This window comes from Dendropsophus ebraccatus, chromosome 11 (assembly GCF_027789765.1).
Source record: "Dendropsophus ebraccatus isolate aDenEbr1 chromosome 11, aDenEbr1.pat, whole genome shotgun sequence".
Taxonomy (NCBI): Eukaryota; Metazoa; Chordata; class Amphibia; order Anura; family Hylidae; genus Dendropsophus; species Dendropsophus ebraccatus.
Genome location: NC_091464.1, coordinates 62,935,939 through 62,948,138, shown reverse-complemented (window position 1 = coordinate 62,948,138; position 12,200 = coordinate 62,935,939). Strand labels below are relative to the sequence as shown.

The following is a 12,200-nucleotide window of genomic DNA, read 5'->3' as shown; positions in this document are numbered from 1 at the left end:
GCATTGCTTACCTATCTATACCAGTTTTTAAACTACCAAAAATCCATTTGCTTTGGGGGTTTTGTTCTGTATTTTTAGGCTGTACTTCTTGGTTGAGCAGTTGTACACAGTACTACAGGTTCCAGAATGCAATGCTTTCCCACAGCTGTTCATCACAGTCCTCCACCCTGCCCATTCCCCGCCCAATGCTGTTGCAGAACATTTAGGCTGTGTTCACACATTGCAGTTTCAGTGTGTTACTGAATTATTTGCAGTACTTTATTATTCCATTGTGGCCCCACCCACACAGCATGCTGTATTCTCTACCTGTAACACCACACAGCACACTGTATTCTCTACCTGTAACACCACACAGCACACTGTATTCTCTACCTGTAACACCACACAGCACGCTGTATTCTCTACCTGTAACTCCACACAGCACGCTGTATTCTCTACCTGTAACACCGCACAGCACGCTGTATTCTCTACCTGTAACACCACACAGCACACTGTATTCTCTACCTGTAACACCACACAGCACTGTATTCTCTACCTGTAACACCACACAGCACGCTGTATTCTCTACCTGTAACTCCACACAGCACGCTGTATTCTCTACCTGTAACACCACACAGCACACTGTATTCTCTACCTGTAACACCACACAGCACTGTATTCTCTACCTGTAACACCACACAGCGCACTGTATTCTCTACCTGTAACACCACACAGCACTGTATTCTCTACCTGTAACACCACACAGCACACTGTATTCTCTACCTGTAACACCACACAGCACGCTGTATTCTCTACCTGTAACACCACACAGCACGCTGTATTCTCTACCTGTAACACCACACAGCATGCTGTATTATCTACCTGTAACACCACACAGCACGCTATATTCTGTAACACAGATATTTGAATTAAGTAAAGAATTTTTTTAATTACATTTTTTTTTCTTTTCATCTTCATGCACGTATTATGATCAAGCATCTTTTATCTTTGAAGTTGAGCCCCACAATAAGGACTTTATCCAATATTATCTTACATGCGATATAATGTTTATGCCTCATTTTTTCTCCAGGTAGGATTAGCAGTGCCGACTCTTCTGTGCCATTTAGCATCATTTACTGTATTACTGCATAATTTGGGCAGATGCTGCAGTACTGCAATGAAACTCCAACATGTGTGAACATAGTCCTGATTTCACTGCAGACTTCTGTACAATCAGTGAAGTTGCAGCAGCTGCTTCTATCACTCCTTGCCTGCCCAGGTGTAGACTAGAGGGGCTGGTCAGAGATGGTTAATCATTAAGGGGATTGGGGGATCCAGCCAAGCCTCCTGTAACATCACGCCCTGCCCCCTATCTGCATCATCAGCCTGTGCTCAGCAAACACACACAATGTGAGACAGAGGCATGGAATATTTGTCTCCTAAGGTGGGAGAGCAGTGGGAGCAGGAGACAATGTGAATTGGCGCAGAGGCCAATTTTCTTCACTTGCTGGATTTCTATCAGCTACCAGTGTGGCAGAACCGCACAGATATGGTAATACATTATATAGACATATCTATATGACTTTTAATTAAAAAAAAAAAGTTTTCCTTATCTGGAGTTTCCCTTAAATGCACTAGAAGGATTAGCCCCTTACACAGGCTCTTGCACTACTGCCCTAATTTGTACTGCTAGACCAGTGCTTCTCAATTCCAGTCCTCAGGCCTCACCAACAGGTCGTGTTTTGAGGATTTCCTTAGTATTTCACAGGTGATATAATTATACTCAGGGCATCAGGTATTGTCACAGGTGTTCTTTGTATGGGATATTCTCAAAACATAACCTGTTGGTGAGGCCTGAGGAGTGGAATTGAGGAGCACTTTACCAAACTACACTTCAAAGTTTGTAAAGAATTTATCTTGAAGTCATGTCACATGAATAGGGTTTTGCCAGGAAACTGGCACTGGATCACTCTGTGCAAATCTAGGAAAGTGGGCCAGTGTGTCTATTCCTTGTTAGGTGGGTTCACAATACGGAATTCTTGCGGATAATATAAGCGGAATTGCGTCGGCTGTCCGCACGCACGGCCGCACGCCTTTCTGCCGGATACATAGACACCATTCTATGGGCCGGCGTATTACGCTATCCGCCAAAAGAAGTGACACGTCACTTTCGGCGGATAGCGGAATACACCGGCCCATAGAATGGTGTCTATGGAGCCGGCGGAAAGGTGCGTGGCCGTGCACGCGGACAGACAGCGGAATTCCGCGGACATTATCCGCGAGAGTTCCTCAGTATGAACCCACCCTTATTGTGGCACTGCAACTGGTGGGCACCGTCTCTACAACTCCCAACTGTCTTCATTGAGCCAAATAGGCAGACCCAGTTGCTATGAGCATGCATTTTCTATGCAGTTTTATTGCTAACTCTCCAAACGTTTAGCCTGCAACTAGTGTCTGCAAGGACATGATGACTTCTAAATAGGCTATCAAGTGAGCGGACGGATGTGTCAGATACGGTGAAAAATGGAGGTCACCAGCCCAGGCTACTGTTTGTATTCATGTTAGAGATAAGATAAGGCTGTCCCATATATAAAGTGCGGCCAGCATGTGACTGGCGGAAATATGGAATGATTACGAGAGGAGACCTGGACACCCTGTTTCTACATAGTAAGTACAGAGGACTGTATGTCTGATTATTTCTATGTATTTATTACAGTTACAAATCTATCTACCTACAGTATGTACCTACCTATGGTATATATCTACCTAGATATCTTCCTACAGTGTATCTACCTACTGATCTACATTATCTATCCCTGTACCTATCCACCTACCTATAGTATCCATCCATCCATCCATCCATCGTGGCTATCCCTCTTTTGCACTGATGATGGAGGGCTGTTTGCACTGATGATGGATGGACATCAGTGCTAGTCCAGCACCCAGGCATGGTGGTAGTACCTGCTTTGTGTTGTGGCTGGCTGTACTCACCAAAAACGGTCGGTGACCTGCCGAGCTGTGATGGGTCCCTTGGGTTTTTGTCACGGCAGTCCCGAGTGGCAATTGACCCTCCCGGACTATTGGTACCGCCACCCACAGAAAGGGGAAAAATTACCCAAGGTGTGTGGTAAGTGTGCATAGGTGCTGGTGCGTAGAAAAAGATTACTGAGTCCCAGTGATGTAAAAATAGAACAGCTTTACTGTACAGTCTCTTAATATAACAAAACACTTCGGTAGCAAATAGATAAATCGTTACATAAGCTTTAGTGCTTAAACTCGTTTGGAGTAGAGTAGAGTAGAGATAGTTGTAGCGGTGCTTGAAGAGTTGAAAGTAGAGTAAAGTAGCGTAGAGGAGAAGAGTTTGTTGAGGGAGTCCTAACCCAATGTAGCAATGTACTCTGCTGGAACTTGAGAGAATACTTTAGAGTAAGAAGTTACTTGTACCTGTGTATAGACTTTAGTCTGACCACCTTCTTCCCTACAGTGTCGAGTGACTCGTCCTTCTAGGGTGATAAAAGCCCCAGTTGTGGTTACCGGGTGAAGCTATGCTCCCGGGGGTGTCCCAGTTACCTGCACTGCGAGATAGGATAAGTAGACATTCTTGGTAGCTTTGTTCTTTCCAGACTAGTTCCTCTTTGTGTCTCAGGACTTTTTAGACTGGTTCTCAGCGTGGGCTAGGATGTTCCTAGACTCTTCTCCCTTTGTAGTGTTTAGCACTACATAGAAGATATAGTAGGAATACTGAAAGAATCGGTTATCTCTAGCTGCATCTGACCACACGTGTCTTAGACTTAACCAACTTAACTCAACTCAAAACCTCATATAGCGAACTAACTCCTCCCACTGGTTTGTGCATGTGTGGAGAGCAAGGATAGGCAGATGAAGAAATAACATCTCCTAAAGGCCAGCACTGAACACATGGTACACATAAAACATTAACCCATTCCTAACTTTAGCTGTGCAATACATAAGAACATACATATAAAAAATACTGACATCTAGTGGTGAAACCTTAGAGCGCACTACATCACCACTCAACCTGAAGTAAGAAGCTTTTTTGAGAGGTGCCAAGGAGAGACACGAAACACTTGTGGTGGGACACCACATATCTATCTATCTATCTACCTATCTATAATACGGATAGGAGCAAAAAGCAGTCAGTACTTGAAGGACTACAAGTGCATAATATTCAGCAAGAAACTGCAGGACTAACTTAAAAAACGTGTGGTGTTTATTTCACCCAAACTCTGCTACAATATATTCAGCAAGAAATCGCAGCACTCCAGGAATAACTTGTGGTTACTTGTGGTAGTTTAAGTTATCCCTGGAGTGCTGCGGTTTCTTGCTGAATATCGATCTATCTATCTATCTATCTTATATCTGTGTAATTGTAATTCAAACAACCCAGTACCCAAATTTGCAATTCCATAAAATATATATATATAATTACTCATATTACAGGACCGGCAGACATGTCTGTAGACACCAACCTAACGCAGACTCTGGAAAATGCCTTTAAAAATATTTTTGAGGGTTACATGAACAAATGGCGCAAAAATATTACGAATGAGAACACTGACTTACAGAACACGCTCAACGCTGAGAATTTCGACTACGTCATCCTGTATCTTATGGTGATGATCGGAATGTTCTCCTTCATTATTGTGGCCATCTTAATCAGCACCACCAGGTCCAAGAGACATAAATACCTGGACGACCAGGATCCTTACAGCAAATACATTGCCAATGACTTCTCTGAGAGGAAGGTAATGGTTCTGGAAAACTCAAACGCCAGATCTTACAATGCTCCATTGTCACCATAGACAGAAGCTGAAGAATGGAATCTTGTCTGACCATCTTGAAACTTAATATATCTTATTGTTTGCCTATTCCTACTTAAGATAGATTACCCATGATGCCTTAATTTATTGGTTTTGTTTTTGGGGGGATCGCAATACTTCTTTAGTTGGGTCTCAAATACTCCATTGTATCTGTCACCGAGGCATGTCAAAGACTGGGCCCTTAAATTAAACTCCAGGTAGAGGTTTAAAAAAGGAAACTTCTGCAGAAGCATAATGCATTACTTACCTATCTATCCCAGTTTGAAACAACCAAAAATCCATTTGTTTTGTGGGCTTTTGTTCTGTATTGTGTTTCTATACTTCCTGGTTGAGCAGTTCCCAGAATGCAGTACTGGTTCCAGAATGCAATGCTTTCCCTCAGCTGTTCATCACAGTTCACAGTCCTTGCTGCACCTGCTCCTGGCTGGTCAGAGATGGTGAATCACTCAGGGGATTGGGGGATCCAGCCAAGCCTCCTGTGATATCACACCCTGCCCCCTGTCTGCATCATCAGCCTGTGTTCAGCAAACACACACAATGTGAGACAGAGGCATGGAAGATTTGTCTCCTAAGGTGGGAGACAGAGGGAGCATGAGACAATGGGAATTGGCACAGAGGCCATTTTTCTTCACTTGCTGGATTTTTATCAGCTACCAGTGTGGCAGAACCGCACAGATACGGTAATACATTATATAGACACACATCTATATAACTTTTAATGTACTTTTAATAGAAAACCACAAGTTTACTTATGTGGAGTTCCACTTTAAAGTGGACTTGTAAGCAGCTTTTTGCTGAATAAAGTAAATACAGTGTACAGTAAGACTTCTTAGCTTGAATCATGAGGCATAACTCTTACTCCAATCCGTAGCTCCAGTGCTGAAATATAAGCTTTTATGCAAATGAGAAGATAAAGTCCACGGGGCATTCCCCTTGCAATGTTAAGCTTGTCAATCTAAACAAAGTCAGCATTTACTTGCTGGCATTAGTTAGGAAAGAATGGTCCCGAACATTGCTGGGTTCTTGTAGCCCAAGGGAACAACCTGTGGGCTTTATCTTCTCATTTGCATTAAATTTCTAAATAGGGATGGTCGGAACCTGCCAAGGTTCGGGTTCGTATGAACCCGAACGCTCGGCATCAGATTCCTGTTGTCTGCCCACTCCTGTTGTCTGCCCACGGATACAGCGGGAGAAACACCTGAAAAACTGGGATACAGCCTATGGCTATATCCAAGTTTTCCAGGTGGTCCTCCCACTGGATCCGCCCGCTGCACGGAGCGGGCAGACAGCGGGAATCATTACCGAGGGTTCGGGTTCGTACGAACCTGAACTGAACTCGGTTCGGACCATCCCTATTTCTAAAGCTTATATCTTAGCACTGGAGTGACAGATTCAAATAAGAGTTATGTCTCCTGATTCAGAACAAGAATCCCTATTGTACACTGTCTTTACTTTAGTCAGCAAAAAGCCGTGAGCAGGTCCCATTTACATTTTATAGCCTATACTATACCTCCATGGGAACCTGCAATGTGCTACATACCATATTCTGGATACAGCATTGCTTTAAAAGAGACACTATATTGCTTCTCTACAACCCTCACACAGTGGCACGTAGACCCATACTGTGCATCCATAGTGCAGCCCATGTTTGATATGTGTTTTTATATACATGGCATTCGTATTAGGGCCATAGTTGCTGACCATAAATATTTTAACCATTTGGGAATGGATACCCACAGAGAAAACTGAAAATAAAATACAATGGATGATTGTTACGAGATACATAAAAGTATATATACGTAATAGAACAATATGTATGTAAATTGATCTAAGTCATAGATCAAATGTTCCCTTCCACACCCACAGCATTTCATTAATAGTAATGACCCTATATTTTTAGTTCAGCCTAGGCTCTATGGTATCATTTGGTCAAAGATGATTAGAGGTAAACGTAGCACTGCTATACCATAGTATTACCTAGGTCATTTTGACTAATTACAGATACTGAACTATTTTTTTCTGACCTCTTTCTAAAAAATAAAAATAAAAATAAATTGTACATTTTTACAAAATAATGTACAGCCCTTTTGTTTTAACAGCATTTTGCGATATGCTTTTCAGCAAGCCATAAGCACTAATGGTCAGGAACTGTTCTATTGACATGAATAGGAAACATAACTGGGCATACTCTATGACATTTGAAGTAGTCATTCCACAGGGAGGAGGAGGTTGAATGAGCTCCATCTATTGTCATTTAGCTTCATCTATTGTCATTTCTTTTTACTGTTGTTCTCTACAGATTACTTTCCAGCAGACTTCTCCTTCTTCTTCTTATCATCACAGACAGAACAGGAAGTCTCAGCTTAGTTTTAGCCTTAGGGATGAGAATGGAAACGCCAATATTTTAGGAGTATTTGAAAACATAGATAGTTAAGTGGAAATGTAGGATAAAAATGTCACCAAATTTTTTTTTAAAATATGTTTAACATAAAAACTTGATTTTTATTTTCTGAATACACATTCCCTTTAAGTCACAATTTTGCTGTAAGCCTTGTTTGGCTGTTTCCCTATTATTGGGGGATGTACATGAGATATTGAGGGTGCCGAACAGTTGTTAAAGCTGCTCCATTGCCTTTGTCCCTATGACAACACTTGTTGTTCCTTTGTTATGACATCTTAGTGTTACATTAGGAAGATGGGGCCTTGGCAATTTTTCTCCTTCGATAGCAATAAACTTGCTATTGATCTTTTCAGTTGTCTTTGTGATTATTTTGTACACCTCTATTATTCCTTATCATTATATTTTCAGGTTAATATCGCTATTACAACATCAACTACGCACTTTGTATGAAGGAAATTACACAACAATCCCTCCCACGGACATTGCATGTACATATCAATAACCTTAGCATGTTATCTTGTTTTTCATGGGGAAAGGACTTCTTATCACAGTGAGGACAAACACCAAATCCAAGTAACCTTGAATATATGATCTTTTATATAAAATTACAATATTCCTAGGAGTTATAATACACATGAAGTACATAGAATGAAAATAGATGTTGGCTGTAAAAAATCCTCTACATTTTTTTTTTTTAATAAACCAAGAAACAAATGGAGAAGAGAAGGGGAGATGTATCATAACCGGTGCAAAGGAAAGTTGGAGCAGTTGTCCATAGCAACCGATCAGATTTCAGGTACTAGTTATTTTTTTAAGAAAAGAAAACTGACTGGTTGCTATAAACAATTTTCATAGCAACCAGTTTGCTTCTTTCATGTTCTAAATATGTGGTGTCCTACCACGGGTGTTGCTAGTCTATACATCCCTTGCAAAAGCCTGTACTTCAAGTTAAGTGATAATGAAGTTATGCCTAAGTTTTGTATATGCACTTGTATATTGCACAGCTGTACTGAACAAGGGGTTATTGTTTGTTGGTAATCTGCGCACCAGTAAGAGCTCTTTTCTTTTCTCCACCTATCTCTGTTCTCCTTTCTTTTCTCTGCGCTTTCTTCTCCACCACTCACAGGAGGTATTACACACCCTGTAGGAAGTTGTCACTTGGGGAGAGGAAGTACACACCTCCACTTAGTGAGCCTTATCCAAGTCTTGGTAGAAAGAGGATGCACGACAAGACGGTTCCTGCTGTAGTTCAGCTGGGCCCTGGCTCTGTCGAGATCCCCCCACCTGTACGATGTAGTCTAGTCTGGAGTGCGGTGGTGGACGGACACACATGGGAGACGCAGAGACTTTCTTCCTAAACAGTGTCGGACTGGGATACCTGGGGCCCACCAGAGAAAATGATCCTTGGGGCCCACCAAAGAAGAATCGGTAAAAAGTGACATACTGACCCGGCCCTATTCCAGATTCATCTGGATCTGCGACAACTCCCATGTCCCGCACTTAGAGCAGGCTACAAAGATAGCACTCCAATGACTGACTGTATATACTGGTAGTTTGTGCCCATATGATGCAGCTGCACCCCATAAAATCATTTTATTACCCCCTTCATCCTCCTGCCACCCATCATCATACTACTACCCCCTTCATCCTCTTGCTGCCCATCATCATACTACTACCCCTTCATCCTCCTGCACCTCCAAGATCATACTACAACCCTTTCATCATAATACTACCACCCCCTTTATCATCCTCCTGCCCCTCCATCATCCTCCCACCCCATCATACTACTACCCCCTTCATCCTCTTGCTGCCCATCATCATACTACTACCCCTTCATCCTCCTGCCCCTCCATCATACTACTACCCCTTCATCATCATACTACTACCCCCTTTATCCTCCTGCCCTCTATCATCATACTACTACCCCTTTATCCTCCTGCCCTCTATCATCATACTACTACCTCCTTCATCATACTACAACCCCTTTATCCTCCTGCCCTACATCATCATACTACTGCCTCCTTCATCCTCCTGCCCCTCCATCATGATACTACTACCTCCTTCATCCTCCTGCCATTCCATCATCATACTACTACCTCCTTCATCCTCCTGCACCTCCAAGATCATACTACTACCCCTTCATCATAATACTACCACCCCCTTTATCATCATACTACTACCCCTTCATCCTCCTGCCCCTCCATCATCCTCCTACCCCATCATACCACTACCCCCTTCATTTTCCTGCCCTCCCATCATCATAGTAGTACCCCTCTCATCCTTTTGTCCCTCATCACCATACTACAGCCTCCTTCCTCATTCTCCTGCCCCTCCATCTGTATTTAAAACAAAAAAGCTATACTTACCTCATCGGTATGGTTGCTCTAGTCCCCCAGCAATTCCTCTCCTTGCTCTGCATGAGAGAGATCAGTCACGCCGATAGTGAGCGGGGCTTCCTGGGACATGGTTTTTCCGGGGCTTGAGTCCAGGTATCCTCGCAGGGCTGCTGGAGACCTGACAGCTGCTGCAGCGTCCCACACTGGGGCCCATTGAGGACAGGCAGCATCACTCTATGGCTGTCTGGGGGCCTCAGCTGTGGACTATTAGTGGGAGTGGGGGAGGGGCCCACCAGAGGATCCTCCAGTCCTCTGGTGGCCCAGTCTGACACTGTTCCTAAAAGCAACTCTTATTCTAGCTGTGCAGTGTTAAACCACTCAGGAGAGGACAAGTCAGAGATCACCTCAACCCACACCATGAACATCTCTAAAGGTGCAGGACAGTATCAAGAGGAACTGATCCGGATAGAGCAAAGTTGCAACAAGCCCACATACTCTTATCTTCTAGCGCAAGTGTAACCAGATAATTTGGGCCACCTTGCTAAACTCAGGTAACAAGGTCTGGGGCTTGTGTCACCCTAGGAGGACCGGTCACCCGACACTGTAGGGCAACAGGTGGTACAGCAACAAAAAAGGTCGAAACACGGGCACAAGTATATTTCTACTTTCAAGTATTCTTCAGTATTCTACTTCTTCTTCTACCTTGGGTTGGTACTCTCAGCACAAACTCCTCTCTACTACTCTGAACTCTCAGCACAAACTCCTCTCTACTGCTCTAAATTCACCCTGCTCCTCAGCATGCAACCAAGTCAGCACAGCTCTTCTGCTTAAAAGCTATTAACGCAGATTGTGTCTAGTCAAGTCAGAAGTCTATTATCTGCTACTGTGCTAAGTATTCCTGAAGTAAAGAAGATTTTATTTATGGTAACAGGACTCAGTGATTATTGTTCCGGCACCTACACAGTCATTACACCATCCTTGGGTCATCTCCCCTTTCTGTGGGTCACAGCTCCACTCCGGACCACTGTGATAAGTACCCCTCACAGCCCGGAAGGTCACCGACCACAGGGGAAAGGGTATGGCCAGCCTTCCTAAAATGAAAAGCAGGTGTGCCCCAATACCTGTGTGCCCAACTGGCACTGGCGTCACAACAATCTACCATCCAGCTGAGCTATACTCTGACCAACCACCACAGTAGTGGCGTCACACATTACCATCTGGCAAGTGACCAGTCAACCAAAGGGCTCCACAAATAGTCTTTGAGAAATGAGACCAGATTGGTTGCTATGGGCAAGTGCACATTTCCCAGAGACTAGTTTAAAAATGAAACTGATCATTTGCTATGAAAATCAGCATAGATGCCATAGTGACTGATTAAACTACTTCTTTTATTTTCAAAGTAGTCTCTTGAAAATGAGCAGTTGTCTACAGATCCTAGGTCTCATTTCCCAAAGACTGTTTTGAACATGAAAGGAGCAAACTGACTGGTTGCTATGTAAATTATCCATAGCAACCAGTCTGCATCTTTCATTTCCCCAAATAAACCCTACTGTATCCAAGGGTATACACACTATAGAGACAGTCAAGGCAGCTACTGTAATGGGAGCCAAATGGTCACCCATAATTTTTCTTCATGGGTAATGTGAACCAGCACCATATGGGTCACCCCAGGAAGTACAGGAAGGGGAGTAAAACACTTTGCTTTGTATAGTGACTATGACTAAACCTTTGATCAACCACCAGACTTTAGAAGACGGCGTATGAAAATTGAATTAGCAATACATGTCTATTGTCCCATATGATATTTTCACACTGTGTTTTTGATGTCCTTTACAGGTATTCATCAGCATCCCGCCAACAAAAAGGGATATTGATGTATGGGGTGGCATACAGTAGTTTGGCACCATTAATTTTATTAGCCCTAGTGAGTCATTTGGGCTAATTTAACAGAGCTCAATAGCGTAAAAGTCCACACTATTGAGTCCCATTAAATTAGTCTTATCTATATCATAAAAATGAAAGTCGGTCTGTCTGTCCCATATACTGTAGACTTCCAAACGCCTGAACCGTTTGACCCCAAATTTGGCAGGCAGATACATTAGGTGCCTGGTCAGGTTAGAGCGAAGGTCCTGTCCCCGCCAGATGTACAGGAGGGGAGGGGGAGGGGGAAGAGCGCCCCATAGAGATGACTGGGAAAATCTCCACACTGCACACACACAGGTGATATAATTAGCTGCAGCAGCTTGCCAGCAGAAACGGCAGTTGGAGCCTTAGCAACCAATAGGATTACTACTTTCATTTTCACAGGGAGAAATGGTTGCTAGGTAAGCTGCCTTACAACATCCACAGTAATAACTGGTAGACCCCCTTTTAACACCACCATATCAGACCTGACCAATACCGCCACACTGTGACTGGATAACACCACCACACCAGGCCTGACCAATACCGCCATACTGTGACTGGATAACACCACCACACCAGGCCTGACCAATACCGCCATACTGTGACTGGATAACACTGCTATACCAAACCTGACAAGTCTGAACAGGAGGTGAATGACTAAAAAAATTAAAAAAAAAATTAAAAAGTTGTTTCCTTCCCCCTGCTCCCTGGTGCTGCTCCCATGCAAGGTGCTGCCCT

General features: G+C 43.4%; 1 protein-coding gene across 2 annotated transcripts in view; it reads left to right on the top strand.

Annotated features, from left to right (window-relative positions):
* The first annotated feature begins 2,595 nt into the window (after positions 1-2,595).
* LOC138767721 (potassium voltage-gated channel subfamily E member 2-like) overlaps positions 2,596-12,200 on the top strand; it is a 70,721-nt gene continuing 61,116 nt past the window's right edge. The window contains exons 1-2 of one of the 2 annotated variants that reach the window (XM_069945430.1): positions 2,596-2,646; positions 4,441-6,023. In XM_069945430.1, the coding sequence (XP_069801531.1) occupies positions 2,607-2,646; positions 4,441-4,802 (402 nt within the window). In that variant the 5' untranslated portion in view covers positions 2,596-2,606 and the 3' untranslated portion in view covers positions 4,803-6,023. Of the gene's footprint in view, positions 2,647-4,440; positions 6,024-7,928; positions 8,018-12,200 lie in introns of those variants that run through there. The other variant, XM_069945432.1, reaches the window with a different exon arrangement.